This window comes from Pyxicephalus adspersus, chromosome 6 (genome assembly GCF_032062135.1).
Source record: "Pyxicephalus adspersus chromosome 6, UCB_Pads_2.0, whole genome shotgun sequence".
Taxonomy (NCBI): Eukaryota; Metazoa; Chordata; class Amphibia; order Anura; family Pyxicephalidae; genus Pyxicephalus; species Pyxicephalus adspersus.
Window position 1 is genome coordinate 4,115,868 of NC_092863.1, and position 20,958 is coordinate 4,136,825.

At 38.0% G+C, this 20,958-nt stretch overlaps 1 protein-coding gene across 1 annotated transcript; it reads left to right on the forward strand.

Annotated features, from left to right (window-relative positions):
* The first annotated feature begins 970 nt into the window (after positions 1-970).
* Positions 971-20,752, forward strand: CBLN4 (cerebellin 4 precursor). Its single transcript, XM_072414175.1, has 3 exons — positions 971-1,659; positions 9,078-9,194; positions 17,034-20,752. Exons 1-3 carry the CDS (start codon positions 1,351-1,353, stop codon positions 17,229-17,231), a joined length of 624 nt encoding a protein of 207 aa, XP_072270276.1. The 5' UTR covers positions 971-1,350; the 3' UTR covers positions 17,232-20,752.
* The last annotated feature ends 206 nt before the right edge of the window (positions 20,753-20,958 follow it).

Consider the following 20,958-nt stretch of genomic DNA (forward strand, 5'->3'; position numbering starts at 1 on the left):
TTTAATTTGGAAAGTATTTTTTCTGGCAGTTTGAGCTAAGCAGCCCTATGTATTGCATTGTACATGAATATTATTATCATTATTGTATATATTGTTATACAGAGCAAGGCAAAGCCAACTGTAACTGTATGTAATATTTCCTATAAGTATTTCTGCAATGGGTATGCACAGATCTCCTGCTGGGCCTTGTAGTCCCTCCTGTCCTGGATGGTTGTTACTGAATGCTCACATATTATTTTACCAACAAATGGAGATGGGAAGAAAGCAGGGGAAATGGAGAGAGAATTGGGGAGAGACAGAAAGAGAGAGAATAGAGAGAGGAGGAAAAGAGAGAAGAGGAAATGGAGGGAGAAGATAGGTAAGAGATAGATAGAATATTGAAGGATAGAAGAGGAGACAGAGGGGGAAGATAAGAGGAGAGAGAAAGAGAGTGTAGAATATTAAGGGGGGTAGATTAAATGTAGGGAGAAGAAAGATATAGTGAGACAGGAGAGAGAGAGGGGGGAGAGAGAAAGAGGTGGAGAGAGAGAGAGAGAGAGAGAGAGAGGGAGAGGGAGAGATAGAGGGGGAGAGAGAAAGGGGGAGAGAGAGGGGGGGTGAGTAAAAGATAGAGAGTTGGGTAAGGGGAAAGGAGAGAAGGGGGGGATGGGGGGACTATGAGATGAAATAGGGATCTGTCAGGGATAATAAATAATAAAGACATAAGGAAGGTGTACAGTTGTGTCAGGTGCAGTAACCTGTAGCTCTCTCACATTTACATGCTATTGTTTCCTGCCCTTTCCCCATAATAATTGCCCCTTGCATGCTGTCTTTGTTATAAACCCCTCCAAATGAGTTTTAAAGTTGTTAAAGTGCAGCCATGAGTCCTAAAGGAATAAATCAGACAGGAAGCCTCCCTCCCCCCACCCTATGGCTGTATAGACAGGAGAGGGCTGAGTCTATTAGAAGGCTTTGGGGAATTGCAGCATGGAGCAGGCATTGCCATGAAAGCAGCACAGGAGCTGCTGGCAGCACACAGGCTAGCTCTGGAATCAATACACATCTCCATGCACACTCCGGCTCAGGATGATGTGATAGAGGGGCACAGAGCCATGGCATCGCCTAGCATTGTGCTGCTCTTGCTGCAGGAGCCTTCTCATCAATAATTCACTTTTTTTGGTGCCTTTTTGGATGCAGAGTTTGGGGGGTAAGGATCCAGGATTAAGGAGACTTGTGCGTTTTTTGGAAGAGGACGGGACCAAATAAAGCCAGGAAGACTTTTTTTTTGGAGGCAGGGGGGTAACATATTTTTTTTTTGGATAAGTGAATCTTTTTTTCCTATTTTGCAGGGTTGAGGAGACAAAGCTAACCATGGTGGTGCTGAAAGCTGTGCGCTCCTATGCGGAGCTGTCCAAGGTGCTGATCCCACTATGGTGCGCTCTGCTCATCAACTCAACACCTTGTCTAGCCCAAAATGACACCGAGCCCATCGTCCTGGAGGGCAAATGTCTGGTGGTGTGCGACTCCAACCCGGCCACTGACTCTAAAGGATCGTCCTCTTCCCCCCTTGGGATATCTGTCAGGGCAGCCAACTCCAAGGTTGCCTTCTCAGCTGTGAGGAGTACCAACCATGAACCTTCTGAGATGAGCAACAAAACCAGAATCATCTATTTCGATCAGGTAAAGACACCTGTGCATCCTATTCCTAATATCTATATTCAATATATTGTGAATGAGGGTCTGACCATGGACATTCATTTTGCACTTCTGTTGCAGAGTATATTTTAGGATCCCCTCCAGCTGTGGCATTTGACTTTATATTCACTCTATATATCTAATAAAGTAGCCATATGCATGTAAAGCAATAAAGAATGGTCCAAGATGGATCACTTGGATGACATTGGCAAGCTTGAACACCCATTGCAATGTATGCAATAAGTTTAGCCCACATTGGCATGTCTACTAAGTGATGCTAGCTACATTTTTCCATAAAAAGACAGAATTCGCCACTAATATAAATCATGACTTTTTAAAATATTGGTGCTATATGACCACTAAAGTACACATAGTACAGGTGTGTGTAAAAATTGTCACTTTTCGGGGATGAGTATGGACTGGTCAGAGAAGCACCACTATGATGAATGAACATTCATTGCAACATATACATAAGTTTAAAAACCAGTTCCAACCAATATTCACAATTATTGTAACCGCTATAACCACTAAGATATTCCATATGCCTGCATGTTCCATTTTCACCAGAAATGCATCACATGGATTCAGTTGACCAGCTTAAACATTTTTTTTCATTATTTGAAACTAGTTTACCCCATGTTGATGCTATCTCACTGCTAAAATATTTTAGGTGCATATAAGTATTTATTAATAATGGTAATGACTAGAAATGATCGCTTGGATGCAGCTGACCGTGGTAAACGTATTGCAATATGTACAATTTAGTTTATTGATGCTGGAGGACCATTAAAGTACAGTAAGTGTCTTTAAGTGTTTGCTGATTGAATAAGAAATGGCCAGAGAATGATGACTTAGATGCAGTTGTTCTGGTTGAAAAAATACTGCAATATATATAAAAAAAAAGAAAAAGCTGATTTTATGCAGATTTCTACTGGAAGCATAGCACATAGCAGTGTGCAGAGGAATAATGGACAATCTTTATTTTTTTTTAACCATTAGTGGGAGATTTTTTTGCTGTTTTTATACTGTCTATACAGATCCTGTTGTACAGATTTATTGCTTCTAAGTGCCATTGGAGTCAACAGGTGCTATTGATGTGTTACAATTCCTAGACTGCAATGTTAAGTGCTGAAATTCCATTGCACTGCAGCAAGGACACCCAAGTGCTACAACTCTCCATTTAGCTCTCACTTCCTAGCACCCGAAGACTTTTAAACTTAAAGCAATGCATCTTATAAATATTTCATAAGCTATATTCATGTTTGCAGTAATAAAGCACAGGTAAACATGCCAAGGGATGATGCTACACTTTGGCGTTCGCTGTCATACCTTTCGCTGTGTCAGCATGCAATGGATCCGCAGTGATAAGTTTTAGAACATATTACCAGATCGATTTTGAATCCGGTTTACAAGACCAGCAAATCCCTGTACACTTTAAATATCTTCTGAGTTTTTTCCCACTTTTTATTATTACCATTACAATTAATAATGATTTAAACACGTTTAATTTAATTGGTTTTGTTTAATTTAACATCAGTTCCTTTTAAAGACTGGTGGAAGATAGTTCTCAAAGGTTTGATATCATTAATTTAAATGGCAGCTGAACAAAAACAGACCTACTGTGATGATAGACCTAACATTAACATTCGGATCATTGTCCCCTATCTGTAATATTAATATCATATCTCAGCATATATTGCAATGTAACAAATGTAAGCAAGGATATCAATTGCTTATCAAAAGGTAATATATCAGAGGTGGAGCTACACATGCAGAATACAGGATCTGATTTTATGCTTCTTTGGAATGCTAGAATGTCTCCAATTTCTTTCTCTTTTACATGGACATTGAAAAGACTACTGCAGCAGGTTAGGAGAAAAAGTCCAAACATCCCATGGGTTATGTTTTAAAGACGGAGGGCAGGCATTCTCAGCCAAGGTTCTGTGGATCTCTAAGGTTCCTCTAGTCCAGTGTTTCTCATCCAGGGTTCCTCCAGAAGTTGCAGGTGTTTCTTGAGCTTTGACCAATTTGGACCTTTCAGGTTAATTACCACTGGCACAAATGATCTTTTTGGCGATTATCTTTAAGGGTGGCATTGTTTCCATGAGCAGCAATGTAAGAAGCATTTTTTCCACTGACCACAATGTACTGTCAGCCATAGTTTTAGAAATTATAGGAAGGGTTCTTTGGAAGCTTAAAATTATTTTAGGGGTTCCCCCATGTCAAGAGGTCAAGAAAAGGCTGCTGTAAAGGTTGTTGAGGTTTTCCTGTGCTGTTACTAATTGATTTTGTCAGATTTTGCCTGCCAGTTCAGACGTCAATGATCTTTTAGCTGTCTGTAATGGTGGAATCATCAATCACCACTCGGTTTACTCAATGACCACTAATGGAAGTGGCATTCTGTTCACTGACCTCCAGCTCTTACTTTTTCCAAGGGTTCCCCTAAAACCTAAAAATTATTTCAATTGTTCCTCTGGGATAAAAAGGTTGAGAATTGCTGATCTATAATGAGGAATACATACTATAATGACTGAAAGTCCTTCATTTTGTGTCTGTCATAAAGACAATGTATTTCTAAAACTTGCCATTTTATTGGACTTGTTAGCCAATTATTGGTGTCACTTCAACCCTACAATTTGCTGTAACTGTCAATTGCTAACAAGCTACAGCGATCTTCTCTTTTATGTTGCTTATTAGATCTGTCTTAGTGCAGTCGTATCATGAGCCATACATGTTATGACCCAAGTGGTTGCCACAAGATCAATTTTAATATTCTAATATGATCTGGAGGTTACTGATCTTTCCTCCAGTAATTCTGATCGCCGTCATCTTTATAAATTTTGAGATCAAAACGATGATAAAAATAATTGGACAGTTTAGAAAATTCTAATTGCCTTTAAGCCCATGGCTTTTTGCAGCTGTAAGTGATCAGGCAGGTGAATGGATATTGTGTTGCTTCCAGAAATTATTTTGGTCATTGGAATAAAATGATTGTATGGAAGGTCAGCGTTATAAAACCAAGGAGTCTACGGATGGAATTAGCTTGGACTGAAAAATTGCTGACTTGAGTGACTCCTGGCTTTTCAGTTTGCTTACAGCTGCAAAAGAGCAAAGCCATATAAAAAAGAGATGTCTAAAGTAAATGAAGTCATTAATTAATTCCCTGCCGTCAGTGTTATTTAATTTTGTGAACGTGAAGAAAGCGTGTATCGTGATTTATTGGTGGGGACACAGCAGGATGTGTTTCCTACTGTATACTTACTCTGCGGGAATGCAAACACAACTAGCAAGCGTTGTAGTGTCTCACAATGAGCGTTTTCTCCAAATCAGCTTTGTACGCCTCTCTTCTAGTCTTTGCGATCCTAATTTAATGATGCCTTTGATTTGGCCACCCAGTGAACATGCAGAAGCAATGAATCAGTGTGTAAAAACATAAAGACTTAATATGGCTCTCTGTCTGGAGGTTCTGCTGTTCAGATCAGCACCCTGTAATGTTTTGCTGCCTAATCCCCTTAGTTTTCACTTTGACCTGTGGTGCAATAGGCCTATGGGATGCCCTGTGTGGGGAAAAACCTCCATCAATGTTGCTGCAGAAAACTAGGAATGCACGCTTGTACATGTTTCTAGTTCTCAGCAGAACTGGCATATTAGTCATAGAGTTGTAGATAATTAAACTGATGCAGCACAATATGGCCTGGGCATCTGAGTTTCAATAAAATCTGATCCTAGGGGGGTTGAATATTTTTCTTAGAGACGGACCTTTGCTTGTCTTTCATGATTTGTATTATTATAGCATAGGCTGGGGTACAGAATGAAGGCCCAGAGGGGCGGTAATGATACAATTATAGTGTACATAAATAAGTTTGACTACAGAACAGTACAGTGCAGATTCACTTAGCCTACTAGCGGTTGTTTCGGTTGGTGGTGTATGGTATTAATAGTTGAATTTTTTTGATCCCAAACTATGTTACCAGGCCCAAAGTTTGTTTCAGGACCTCCCTCATCTGCTGGTCAGGATTTCATAGCATAGAACAAATTTAGAACAATTGCAATCAATTAGCAATCAGAAACCATCTGACATTCTCATTAAGGTCTCATTCCACTAAAATTAACAATGCAGTTTTTTGTGACTGATTTTGTGACTCTTGAGAAGGACTTGGGAGAGATTATGGCAGCTGACCTCCCAGCATTGCCTCCTGAGTACTTTATATAAAGGTGTCTCATGCTACAATTTCCATTTATCATCTTTTATCTTGAACATGAAAAACAGGAAGGCCAATAAGAGAATAAACATACCCATAACAAAATATTTGGGTGATCAGATCTTTTTAATGCACCCACCTGTGTTTATTGCAGATTGTAACCCATGCAGCAAAATTAGGTATTCCTGTCTAGAAAACATCAGTCTGACTTGGGTGCATACATACATTTTATTTAGTTAAGTTGCACATTTATATTCTATGATATATTCTGCAAGGTTTTACAGAAAATGTTAAGTTACTCTGTTTAAACAATGTTTAATCTTGTTGCTTCACCAGAAGAGCTTGCAATCTAATGTCCTTAACACAGCCCCAAACCTACATCCCCACGCACACACAAGTGCACACTTTCTTCCAAAGAACATTCAATTCTCAATACATTATTATTGTATTAGGTTGCACTGGCAGCAGGACACCTCTCTTAGTTAGGAATGCAGAAATTAATGGACCGGAATTTTCCATCTGATTAACCTTACAGCTAGACACATTGTAATTCTTTGCTAATGCTATCCACTTTTGCCTTATTATAATCATTATATTTAAAATAAATGTACTACTTTATTAAATAAAGAGTTACTTGTGTTTTATTCTGCCTTCATATTATTCAGTATCATCCATTTATTTTATGATAATGCCACCAACATATAGCATAACCCTCTATAGTTTTCAGAAATACAACAATTAACTGGATGCAGTCAGTAAAGCCAAGGTATGGTGTAAGCTTTAATAGAAACACAATTTATGGTATTTGTATAATATATCTTTTTTTATTGGGCTGTTTTAAATTTACAGAAAGGAATAGAATAGAAGAACAAACTGTTTTTTATTTGCACTCCGACAGTGTAACTGAAATATAATTAATGAACTGGATTCAGCGAACTCCAGAATTTCAACTACGGTCATTCCAAAGGGAATTGGTTCTATTCTACTCTAATTACACCTAAATATGCTGCATTGCAAAAAGCTTGAGAGACAACAGCGCAGCATCATTTCCGAGAGACAGTGGCCGTGCATCTGTATAAGATGTACATATTTATCCCTTGCAGGCTCTGAAAATTATAGGCAATTTTAATGCATTTGCCTTCATGCTCTGTCTGGGAAGATGTATGCATTGCTCGTTGAGATAAAATACAATACTGTGGAAGTCGAGATTTGAATGCATTTATTGGGATCAAAGTGCAGTAGTCTGTTGAAACCCATTGGAAGTCATCTTTTACTGGCTGGCCGCACTGCAAACGGTTCCTATTGGTCGCTGAGGGATTTTGCACTTTATTTTTCTTTTTTCTTCCTTATACTTGAATGTATCTATCATATTAAAGTACATGTCCAACGGTTTATGGACTCTTGACCATGACACCTTTATAAACATAGTGGACATTCTTGCATTTCTGCACATGTTCATGAAAGTTGGGTTGAACCCACTTAACGATGGAACTTGAACTTAGTGGACATCAATCTCCACTCATCTATTGCAGCTTTTACAGGAAGGTCCTGATTCCCCTAATAAACTTTTCATTTATTATACATTACATTAAATGCATTAGGACATCTTTTGCTGCAAGACCTTAAAGAAGATACTTCACTGACAAAGTGCATGAAAGATACAAGGTGCCATAATTCATCCAACAGGACCCACTCATATATCAGTTATGTACTGATCATTTTAAAATTACTGGTGCAAAAATGTGCAACTAGGCAGCAACAGGTCCTCAACCAGGGTTCCTCCAGAGGTTGCTAGAAGTTCCTTGAGCAATGACTAATTGTGCCTCTCAGGTTAGTTTTAGGGACTACTTTTGGCAAGACATTTTTGGAAGACTTTCTTCACAGTGACCACCACACTAATATACTGTGAGCTGTGGATATAGTAAATATAAAAGGGGCTCCATGAAGACCTGAAAGTTATTTCAAGGGTTCCCCCATGTTAAAAAGGTTGAAAACCCATGTCTACTCTGTGGCTTACTATAGGATGGATTACTGATACAGTTCGCATACTATTATTAGCAATATAGCATTATAATTACCAAGCACACAAGTGTGTTGAAAAGTGCTTATTGAGGCAAATATTCCAAGATTGATGTATTACATACTCATACAGTCATATAATTAAGATTATCAGCAAAATGCTTGTTGTGGACATTTTCTGGTAATATATAACTCATTTTTTGTGGAGGCTTGATTATCACTCCTATATATAATTGCAGCATTTTCCATTCCTAGACCATGGCCAAAATATGGATTTGGCCCCCGCTTTGAAGATTTGGTGGCCTCTACTTCACCATATAGGCTTGTGTTTATGATATTATGTGCCAGTGCATCCAAATGGGGTTGATATGGAAAGGTGAGGTTGGGTACTGACAAGGATATGTGGAATGTAATCGGCATTCCATATTAAATAAAGGTGTTTAGTAGGGTTGAGGTCATAACTCTGTGTTAGCAACTGAACTACACCCACAAAACTGGTCCAACAATGTCCTTCCAAACAATTACCAATTTCCTAAAAGCCCCCAATCTACTGGAAAGTCTTTCCAAAACATCTGTGGTGTTATATGCCAGTTCACGTTAAAGGGGATAGTTACAGGTGAGATTGGGTACTTAGCTTGGGCAGGAAAACCTGGAATGCAATTATTTGAGGGTTGAAGTTGAGGTTCTGTCTAGACAACTCAAGTTCATCCACAAATTTGGTCAAACCAATGGGAACTGATGGTAACAGAAAAGGAACCTTTCCAAACTGTTACAAGGAAGATAGATGTGCACAATGACTTAGGGCCTGATTTAGGCTGGAAAGGATACACTTCCATCAGTGAAGCTGGGTGATGCCGAAAATCTGGAATGGATTTCTTCAAAGTCATTTGCTATTTGTTAGCAAATGTTTTGAATCCTGAATCAGATCTATTTAAAGTTTGCTGGATCACCCAGCTTCACTGATGAAAGTGAATTCACTCCAGCCTTGGAGATCTTTAATAAATCAGGTCCATAATGTGCTTATATGCTTTGGTGTCATGGGTTCCTTTTTTATCAGAATCACCCAAACTCAATCCCTGAAAGGGGGTTTTAGGCCCAAAATGGTCATAGTTGTTTTATCTTTCAGCCACAATTCTACCTTTGTTTGTTTATCTCTCATTTGGTTGTTTTTATGTCTTACAGATCTTAGTAAACGTGGGAAATTTTTTCACTTTGGAATCGGTGTTCGTGGCCCCGAGAAAAGGGATCTATAGCTTCAACTTTCATGTCATTAAGGTTTACCAAAGCCAAACAATACAGGTAAGCAGTATTTCCTACATATGGTAACCTAAAATGTCCAGAAGGTATAATTACCATCCTATTATTTAATTAGAGTTGGCATTATATTTGTTAAAAATTTTGGAAAAAGTAGGTTTAAAGTGGACCTAGCCACCAATGGCAGCTTACGTTATCACTCAATGAAAGGTCTGCTTGTCATTGTCCTCCCGGGAAGATTTTGGTTCACCTACTGCTTTGAAAACCCAACAAGAAGTGAGTGGCCATCCTTCCTAGGTAAGGAGGTTTCCCTTCCCAAGAACAAGTGTTCCCAGTTAAGATTTACTTTCAACCCCAATTTTGTCAATAGCTGTTCTTTCTTGTCCCTATGCCAGTGGACACAAAAGGAGGATGGATCTCCAGCAAACATCTGGTCCAGGATTAAAAAGATTGGGCAACTAATAACAAATTATATTTTAAGAAATCTCCTCAAGGTTTTCTGGATTACCCAGGTTCTCACATGATAGTCTCACCTCTGCAATCTTGGAGAGCTTTAATAAATTGTCCCATTTTTGCTTTGATGTTACAAACAAAAAGATGTTTTCATACGTTTGGCCATTTTGGTTTGGGAGTTCTTAGAGGTGCTTTGCACTTGTCTATTTCATGAATGGTCCCCTAGGTTGGAGGTGCTCTGATTTTTTCAGGAGAGTCCTTACCAGATTTATTGTGTTTCATAGGAACTTAAATCAGTTTGGACAAAAAAATAAATATTAACAGGCAGGAATCAGATATAATGTTATCTACAGAAACCGGACCAAAGAGAGTCAAATCTTAAACACTGGACAGAGTTGTATTAACAGTATCAAGAAAAGAAGGAATTTATGATTAGGTCTAAAAGATTTGACATGGGTTGTGTGTATAAAAAGACTAGATAAGGTGCAATCATAAGTGGATAAAGATGGATTAAAATCACTCAGTGGATCCTTATACTGCTGGTGAGATCTGCTCATCAGCTTTCCCAGTTTCCCCTTCCAGAATAAGTACAAAGGAAAGTTTCCATGAGCTCATTCAGTGACTGTGTCCATGCTAAGATAATATTCCCCTGTGTCATCAGCCAAAGTGCTCTCTAAATTTTGTGCTGAGGACACCTGAAGAAGGATCCCATCTCTAATAAATAGAATAGAGAAGACTCCGTGACATGTTACTTTAGGTGAGTAAAAACGGCATCTAAAATCTAGCTTGAAAATGAATTTGATCATGAAGTTTAACTTTACCAATTGAATAAACTTTTTGATTTCTTGGCGGTTCATTAAGCGTTAATAGTTGCCTGGAATTGACCTTTAACAATTTCGCTCATTGCTATTTACATTCTTTGGAAAATCCAGCTGTCTGTGTCGCAGTACACAACTCATGCAAAAAGCTTTTATAATCATATTAATGAGAACATTACAGCTCCTGCAGCCCCAATAAACAGGATGCTAATATAGTCCGGGTTTTATCCCTTTGTAGTGTAAATTAGTGGCATCATAGCATGACTATACTTTGTTCTGAGTGTGCAGCGAGGCTACAGCAGAAAGGTGTGACCCATCCGTAATTATCCTGTGCTATTTTTATTAATAACTATGTTTATGGGGCTTGTGAATTTTTAATGAGTCCATTAACCTTGCAGGCTTATTTTTGGTGCCTCATACGCGGAAAGTGAATGAGCTTTGTTTAAAAGTGTCAGCCTATAGTTAAGTGATATTGCAGGGAATCGTGGTGTTTGCTGGGTCTAATCACCCCAGTCCTTTGGGGTCTTCAAAAGTGTGATCTTCTTCCTATGATATCTATCATTTACTCTTGGTGACCTTCTTGGCATTTTGGAGTAGTTTCTACTGCAGCCTTTCTCAAAATTTTTCGGGAATCCATGAAATAAAGTCCAGACAAGATCCATTCCAAGTTTGTTATATAACCCCAGTTTCCACATGATAGTTTATCTTCCCCAGTAATCCCCAGCAATCAGACCTTTTGGGCGTGATTTACTAAAGCTCTCCAGGACTGGAGAGAATACATATTCATTAGTGAAGCTGGGTGATCCAGCAAATCTGGCATGGACTTCCTAAAAGTAATTTGCTATTTGTTAGCAAATGTTTACAATTCTGTACAAGATCCATTCCAGATTTGCTGGATCACCCAGTTTCACTGGTGAAAGTGTATTCTCTCTAGCCTTGGAGAGCTTTAATAAATCAGGCCCTTTGTGTCTACATGCGATGCAGGAGAGGTCGTATGGCATTGTCAGGTTAGGTTTCCTGGATAACTCAAATAGCTAATATGGAACTTATTAAAAATCATCCATCAATATTCTGCCAGCCAAAATGAAATGTTAAATCCGAATAATTGCTATGAAGTAGAGCATTTCATAGGTACAATATAATTTTTCAAAGCTAATTGTATTTCCATTTTAACATCCTTTGTTTCTCATGTGATTTATCTCATCCAATCATTAGTAATAATGAAATGCGTGAGCCACCGGGTATCAGCTTTGAGTAGTATCTCCCAAACTGGCATCCATAATGCATCAGAATTTATGGAGTAAGAAGCTGCATAGTAATTAAAGCCCCAAAGAACTATTTGTAGAAAAAGATTTGCAGTCAGATAGATATTGTATTATTCTCCATTTCATTAAACAGCGAATATGTTACAGCAGTTGTGCAGGGGATCTAACTATGACTGTCCCATGGGCTCTGAGCTAATAGGACTGGTTAGACTCCCTTTTCTTCTCTGCAATACAAGCCGGTATGAAGACACCATTGATGAAGGGTATGGCTACCATTCTAATCTGGAACACCCAAAGCAAGATATAAGTTATATATAAGTATATAAGATATAAGTAAGAATACACAAACCTTATATTAGGAAAATCCTTGATTATCCTGGAGTTGAGCTTTAAAGGGGCAGAAAATGGACATTCTCTCCATTAGGGCCTTCAGTGGGTTGACTTACGCCTCATGGTCACCATATCCTAAAAAAGAAAAACAATCTCTGTAAGATTCCAGGAATAAAAAGTCTAGAGGAGCTATTTGTTTTATATTGGGAATTTGACACCTAAATCAGCAGGAATAACAAAGGTGCGATACTATCTGCTCAATTTCCGCTTTCCTTTTTCTTTTTTTTTAATGAGAGTTCTTTTGAATCACAATGTATTGGGTGCATAGAAGTACTTTATAAGTGTTCACAAACATAATTACATTTTCAATTGCAGCCTTTTCATCTTAACAAAAAAAAAGAATTCCGCTGCATCTCCGTCTACTTCCGTGCGTGGTTATTTAAAGGTTAGAAGTATTCCTCCTCTGTTTTATATCAGAGAAAATGTGAAGTTGAATTAGTTTTGTCTTTAATCAACACTGTCTCCATTATTTTTCACTTTTCTCCCTAAATACCCTAGATTGATCAGGGTAAATTTTAACCCCAAAAAAGAGTCCTTTTTGGAAAGCCTCTGGATTTAAAGAACAAGTTAAGTGAATTGGGGGCACAGGTGGGGCAGGTAGGATGTGGACAGATTTTATGGATCATGAAGACCCAGGGAGAAGGCCCTATGTCTCTGAACAGAATTTTGCCCGAAAAAAAACAAGTAAAGGGTAAAGAATAGTCACCAGTATTTCCCTAAAACCACTGGGAGATCTGTGGTTTCCTTGCGTCTGCTGTTTTGTGGGCCCCATTGCAAGCTTACCCTGCTTTGTTCTGCACTAAATTTATGTGTGGAGGTCGCCATCTTGGTAGAGGCATGGCATTGCTTCCTCATGTCCCCATATCACAGCCTCTAGAAAGGAGAACACAGAGCAAAACTGTAGTGACAGCTCCAAATCTCACTAAACAAAACTAAAAGCCCTGGCCGAATTACATTTCATTTGCTAAATCCAACAAAAAAAAGCAAACTCTCAACTGAAGTACCACTTTAAGGCTTGCATACAATATATCATTACAGCTTGATAAGTAGTAGAGAATACATTGTATAAAAAGATTAAAAAAACAATTTTTAAATTACATACTGCACAATATTAGTTTACAAACATGTAATGAGTATTTTAAACCTGTGCTCATTAAAACTGAGTCCACTGAAGAGCTACGCTATTAGATTCAGAAAATAAGAAGGCCTTGCTAATCTTTCTGAAAATACCAGCGGGCTGGGAGAAATAATGAAATGTGAGGCATGATCTGCACAGGGCAGACAGTATTACTGAGGGCCCTTTCACACCTGTAGGGCAAAATTTCATAGTTGGTTGCTCCTGGGTACACAGCAAAGTGCTGTTGCGGACCCAGAAGCGCCAAACTGCACCACAGACAACCATATTTGGAACAGCCAAAATAGCAACCACACAGCCAACACCAAATTTTCAATCGTTGGGAACCATGCGGCATTCTGCATTAATGAAATGGTTCCCAAACGCTCTTATTCCTTGATTGGGATCTTTGGGGACTGCAGACAAATGTTGCAGCTTACTGCTGGTCTGAATTGGTCCTTAAGATTTCCATGCAACAAAACTGTGTTGTCAGATCACTACAAGAAGTGTACTTGCAGTATTTCTAAAGAGACAAAGCATGGAAAAACTTGCATGCACTGCAAAAATAGTTTTTTCTTTTGCCAGACATACACTTTCATTTTGATGATCAAAGTGTAAAGTGGCGCATGTTCTTTAGTAGGTGCAGGTACATTTTAGTGATTGGTGTAATTCCCATTATTACCTGGAGGTGTCTGCAGGTCCCCCACTATACATCCCCATATATATTACTGAGCTTTATTTCCAGATGTCCAATATAAATTTCTGGGATATTATGATTCAGTAGAACTTCTTCTTTACTCTAGTATGTAGGTCTCAGATAATGTAGGTCTTTTGCATCTGACCCCTTTAACACCTCACTGAAGTCCTGAATCAATTTGACGCTGCAGTTACTTGCTTTTATATTCTATATTCCTTATGCAAATTGGAAAAAAAAATTAATATCACGGGTTATGTGAAGTGTTACTGCATCCTTTATTGGGCCATAATTATTTAGAGAAAGTTGGAAAGAGACGATGAAGTTAATGGGAACATTTTACGGTCATGGAGCAGTAAGGCTTCTATGGAGACTGTGATATAACATTATAGTGAGTGGTGTGGCTATAGCAGTCCTATGGGTTGATGCCTACTGATATTTACTGAAATATTCTTAGCTAATATCTACTGAAAAGTGCTTTTTATATTTAGCCCCCCACTCCCCTGAATGAAAATTAAAAGAAAGTTCTAAAAGGAGACAAATTATTATTGGATAGGCAAACAAATGTTCAGTCCTGTTCAGACCTCCATTTATAAGGCCAAGATGAGGTCTCCTAACCTTCATTGACTGTTTAAAGAATGACCACACAAGGGACATGATGACCAGAACATGGATGAAAGATTGGTAATTTGGTGCTGCTGTATCTGCAAGCCTGTGTCCGATGGTCTTCCCATGGCTGCAGGAATCACAGGAATGATCATAACCTGCCTGGGATTGACTCATCATTCATTCACTGAAAAGGATCTTGCTTGAGCAACATCTTTTCTTTTTTTTTCAGATTCATTTAGGGTAATTTATTGTTCTTTTGTCTCTTTTATAGGTTCTTGCATTTTTGTGTAGTTGATCTGTGGTAGCCTAAAACATTTTATTAACTGTTTGTGCTGTTTTTTTTCTTTATGTGAACAAAATTTTAAATAATGAGGCTAACAAGGGGAAGTTCTTGATGGAAGAAAATGATAGGTAAAATGGATTTGGTAGCCCCTAGTAAAGGGCTAATTGTACATTTGAAAACCAACAAAATTGCCTTCATTAGCTTTCCATGTTGAGTGCAATGAATTTTGCAAACACGTATGTCCATCCCAAACTGGTAGGTAGAGCTAATAGCAGTTTGTCTTATCCAATGGAAGTGTCAATATCACGGCCTATGTAGGTCAGATTTAGTGGATTCTATTCTAATTAAGGATGACCTTACCATAGTACAATTGGTATTTTTACTTTCAATATATCTACATTTATACAGCTATATCTACCCAAAGCTGGCCTCACTTCTGGTCTTCGCAAGCTATTTTGGTTGGACTGAATATAGGCTGACTACAAAATACATATAATAGGTGGGATTTCAATCTAAATAAAAAGTTCATCAGCCTAAACTGAATAAGTGATTTAAAACTTAATCTAAAAATTTAAATATATTCTAAAAATAAGAGCATGATTTCCTAATAACCCCCATTTGCCCCCTCCCCCATCCTAACACTATCAGGATGGATGGTTTAAACCAGTCTTTCCCAAATCTTAACTCAAAGAAACCCTTAAAAAGTTTTTTTTCAGTATCAAGAACCCTGATTAAACCAATTCCTTAACTATCACCTACATTGGTGGTCTGTGGAATGAATGCTACTCCTTACCATGGTCGTTAGAATGCCACATTTACAGACAGGTAAAACAATGTGTGCTTTAGCCGGCACTGCCAAGAGTGGCATTGGCCTGGAACTAATCAGATACCATCAAACAGATAGTCAACCAACCACAAGTCAGGGAACCCCTACTAAGTTCTGGAAGAACCCTAGGGTTCAGGAGAACCCTGGAAGAGAATGGTTGTTTTGGACACATCAGGATACTTGTTGTGTGATATTTTGGGGTGGTTACCAGTCTATTTCTCTTTATAAGAAAATTAGCATAATATGAAGTCTGTTAAACAAAACTGCATTGAACGAGGCAGAGTGTTTCTTGATTCTTTCAATTTTTGAGATACCAGTCATTATGCATTTAAGGGGTCTCTCAGAAATAAAGTGAGCAGATGGCTATCTGCTTTGTGTTCCTTCGGAATACAGGTAGGCTGTTCATTGTTAGCTTAAGCCAAGAATGTCATGCATGGATTATATGCAAAGAATCATTTAATTATTTTACACTCAGGCAGAAGTTTAATTAGCTGTGTAGAATAGGTCATGGGATTTGATATGGTCAACAGAAGCCAAGAGAAGATTCCAAAGCTGCTGTTAAAGCTGATCATCAGATGTAGTTACACCTCTTCACAATTCTCACATACTTTAAATAAAGTTTTTAATGTTTTTTCCTTATCATTTTTGATATTTTAAACATTTTGGAAAGTAATGTTATCACATGATCTTTTCTCGTAATCGGTGGCAAAACAAGGGATGGGCAGGGCACTCTTCATGTGGTCACTCCCATGAAGTTTTTGGCTGCCTACATAGGGTTGGAAGGGTCATGGGAGTTAGAGTATGTCCATTAGGATAGGTAGCAATGAATATGGCACTAAGGATGTAGTATTGAAAATGGGAACAGTGTGTACACCAAGCAAACCATACCTTGATTAAAACAAGCAGGAAGAAATGGCTGATCATTTAAATCAAGTATGATGATGATGTTTACTGGTGTATCCAAGACTTCAAAATGTGATTGTGTTTATAATTTAGCGCAGCTTCAGTTAGCTACAGTGAAAATATTCCGCTCTTTTCAGTTGTCTTCCACTAACTACAGAAAAATCCCCTTATGTCAGATGGTAGAAGGTTTCAGTAATTCTGGCATACTTCTTGTCCTTTGGTGATCCTAGGATTGGTCACCCTAGAACAAGAAGTGTGTTACTGGCAAGGTCACCATGCAAAAAAAACTTACTAAACAAAAAAAAAATAAAAATGCAATTAATATATAATAATAATAATATCTAGGAACTATCAAGCTGCAATGCAATACATTTTTGTTTTTGGGTTTAGACACATAATGGAGCCTTCAGGCACCACCAAGAGTTCAACTTTTTAACATAAATGTTGTATATTAACAGAGTCTCATTTTGTAAAGTCTAAACCCCAAATGTCTTTAGCAATAACTATCCGGTCCATTTTTATCCACTAGGTTAATCTGATGCTGAATGGGAAACCAGTCATTTCGGCATTTGCCGGTGATAAAGATGTAACTCGAGAGGCAGCAACCAACGGAGTTCTTCTCTACTTGGATAAGGAGGACAAAGTGTACTTAAAACTTGAAAAGGGCAACTTGGTTGGCGGATGGCAATATTCTACGTTTTCTGGTTTTTTGGTGTTCCCTCTGTGAAGATGCCTCTCTGTGGGCTATCGGACAATCGCTCACCTTTGTAACCCGAAGATCATTTTTGTCATTGATGGATTGGTTGTCTCTTAACCGGCATCTTGTGTTGGAATTTGGATTACACTGTCGCCGACTTTCAGTGACATTTCAAAGAAAAAAAAATATTAAATAAATATTTTGTGTGTCTCAAGCTATATTTGGAAACCATCAGACAGTAAATCTATATGCTAATGTTGCAGCTAAAAGCTTTTCTGATTTAATTTAAGGGGAATCCACTTGGCAAAACAAGAGGAACATGAATTGACCTATTCTGAGAAGGACTTGGTTTATTTAGTCACTTTTGTGTTGTAGTCTTCAATCAACAGTTGGCCTTTAGCTGCCAAAAGCAAAAAGCTTGATACCATTTATAATGTAAAACAATGAGCTATGTTGGTTGGTTGTAATGATCCTTATACCTTTGAGTTTCACAGTCATGGTTACTAAATGGATGTTCCACTCTGAGTCGTGATGTAATCTTTTAAGTAATTGGTCATGACTTAAAGGGGAAGTATACCATTCTGATAAAATCTGAGAAATAGAGCCATTATTATACTTTATAGAGATACTCTAGACCCCCAAAATTATATGGTCTTCAATATTATGAGAAGAACTTTGATCACCAGGTTCTGTCATGTTGTTGAGTGACTTGGTCATCAGCTCCAACTACAGAGATACCTTTGAGATACCCTTGACCCCAAAAATGAAATGGCCTTCATTACTATGAGTGGAGCCTTGATTACCAAGTTCTGTCATGTTGATAAGTGATTTGGTAATCAGCTCCAACTACACCTAAAAGCTTTGAGCAGCATATGAAATGTTATTTTGGTCCTGTAACTTACATTCATTTATTTAGTGTGTTGTCCTTGGTCTACGGGTTATATGAAATCCCATTGCTTCATTTCCCAGCTTTGCCCCATTGGTTATGCAGAGAAGTAGTTAAATGATCAAATTAGGTAGATGTCAAGCCAAAGCTTTCTTTTTTCATTTTGAATAACATATGAAACTGGTTTTGTCTGTTTTTAAGGTTGTCCCTATTAGACTTTCCCATAATACCTGTTATGTCGGCACTTTTTTTGTCAGGATAAAGGGCAGAAATCTCAACAATGGGGAAAAAACAGCAGTAAAAAATGGCAAATATTATGCTGTTTGTGCTACCCAACCCCCTTTTTATTATCCTATCAATTCAAGGTATCACCCTTGTTGCCAACTTTTCCATAGAATAGCACCTCCTGATACCTCTACCATCGCACCTAACACCCTAATGCAGATTGGGCTACATCGCCTCTGCCAGTGAAATCTGACTTTGCAACTCATCACAGATAGAACAGGATTGCATTATTCTTAAATAGGCTCTAAATACCCATCCACCACTTTACAGCAGTCAGTATATTTAGATGGTATGATCCTTGGAAAAAAACAATGTACAGAAGACTATGGAAGGCATTTGTTTGTCTTTGCCTATGTTCAGGGAGATTTAATGAGTATTCTATGTATAGCTCAGTAATGGTGCTTGTGCTGCTTTTACAAGGTAGGAGTTGAGATTCCAAAAGCATTGTGTTCCCACAAAGTGTGTTTCCATTCTTGGTTGTTAAGGCATTTTTTTATCAAAGTTTTTTGTGCCTGGAGCTTAGGTTTAATCTAAAGTCTAATTTTCCTTGAGTCCTTGAAACACCTTAGGTCAGGTTGAGTCCTGCTTTGGGATCAAAGGGCAGAAAGCACCTAGCACTGGTTCTTAAAGTGCTTGTCTCTGCACCGTTGGCAGCTTGCAGTAGAGTGTGGTCCTTGTACTACAGCCCTCATCATTCTCTACGGAGTTGCCTCCGGGAGAAGCCATATGTAGCATCTCCTGAGAAGCAGTGGTTCCCCGGCTTGTGGAAGTGTTAAACTCACCACAGTGTTATGGGCAGTGTGAACATAGTCTTAGAAAGTCTAGCCTAGATAAGGCCTGCGGCTCCCAACAACACGACAAGTGGGACAAGAGCCAAAAGGGAATTTTTACTACATTAGTCAGTTTTGCTAGTTGGTAAAAAGCGACCTAATTTGAAACCTGTTTAATAATAAAACTCTGCAATGTATGGTGGTAACTTACCACTATCAAGGGACATTTACACAAGTAGCACCAGTACTTACCAATACATAGAAAAATAGAGAAGAATTAGACCCAAGGGTCCAGACAGTTAATACAAGGTGCTGCTGACCTATCGTAGGCTCATAATAAAACCCTAAAGGAAAAAAGTCCAGCCATTGTATAATATTCTAGATTGGAAAAGATTGGACTTTTTAGCAGTGGATCTTGTCAGTTCTACCAAAGCTCTTCAAGTGTAAGTGTTACGTAAGCCTGTTCACCTAAGAGGCTCATAAAAAATGGCAAAGCAAAAAACTCATCAGCACAAGTCTTGAAGGAATAGGGGACTTTACTCAAAGCATATTTCATAGTCATAAACAGATTTAGAGGTTGCAAGAAGCAAAAAAAAACATTTGTGGCAACCACATTATCAAGGTGCCTCTACAAGTATGGTGCACCATCCTTGGTTTTAGGAGGCGATCCTTCTCCTTTAAACTCCAATATGCTTTTTACGCTCATGGAATCGTCCAAAAAGTTTATTCAAGAAGTCCATAAACAGCATGTTCCAACAATAAGTAAAATAGTAAAATAGATCATTACAATGACAGACATAAAAAAATGCTTAACCGACATCCAAGCCATCCATCTTGCTAGGCTCAGCAAAACAACCTTGCCCCACAGGAAGGCTGAATCTCACGTCGCAACTTTAATTAGCATGACTGATCATACGCACTTTAAGAGAAACCTGGGGATGTTTTTTTATATAAATATATATATATATAAAGAATCACTTTATTAGCCCGAGAAGGTTTTATTTTTTAATTTAATATCTTATTTATCTATTGCACACATTTTATCAGTTGATGCCTTAAGACAATTAAAACTGCATTAATTATCATTGAGATGTACAGAGTAAAAAATGTTCTAGTTGTAGAGATGCATTAGTTCACGTTAGTGAGTATTTGTAGTCTAGAATTAAAAAAAGAAAAAAAAAAGATATAAAAAAAAGATCTATGATCTATGATTACCTCTTGGTGTCACTGATATATATTAAAGGTTAATACGTGGTCAACGCCTTGACCTTTGGGTTTTGAAAACACGCTCTGTTGCTTTATTTGAGATATATATAACGTGGATCGTTGAGAGCCTCGGGGCTTTGCAAACGGCTCCTGATAGGTGACAGGCAAATGCCACTTACTGTGAGATAAGTACCTTAATCCTCAAGGTATTTTCATGAACAATAAAGGGACTAAAAAAAATAATAAAACGCTGACTTCTAGATGTTAATGCTTTCTTAAACCTTCTGATCACAAAAAACTGCAAACCACATAGGAGAAAAAGTCACAAAACTGCTGTCACTTTCATGAGCATATTATGTTGGAGATTTGGTTTTATCAAATAAATGTGTTACTGTTTTTATCAAGATGGGCTGTGTATTGTACTTAATGCATGACACGGCATTGTTCTTTCAATTTACCGGGAATACTGTACTGTTCTTTCAATCTATTAGGAATACTGGGTTAATACTGGGAAGGGACTACCTATTCTTAGTTTATGAAACAATGTCAGTTCTTTACAAATGAGTTTTACACTCCACCTACATTCATTTGAGATTCTGGCCCATGTCAA

Bases quoted from the DNA above. Each gene is read 5' to 3' on its own strand.
- CBLN4 (XM_072414175.1), top strand. From the start codon at position 1,351: ATGGTGGTGCTGAAAGCTGTGCGCTCCTATGCGGAGCTGTCCAAGGTG. The intron at 1,660-9,077 runs GTAAAGACACCT...TATGTCTTACAG, and splicing joins GAATCATCTATTTCGATCAG to ATCTTAGTAAACGTGGGAAA. The intron at 9,195-17,033 runs GTAAGCAGTATT...TTTATCCACTAG, and splicing joins ACCAAAGCCAAACAATACAG to GTTAATCTGATGCTGAATGG.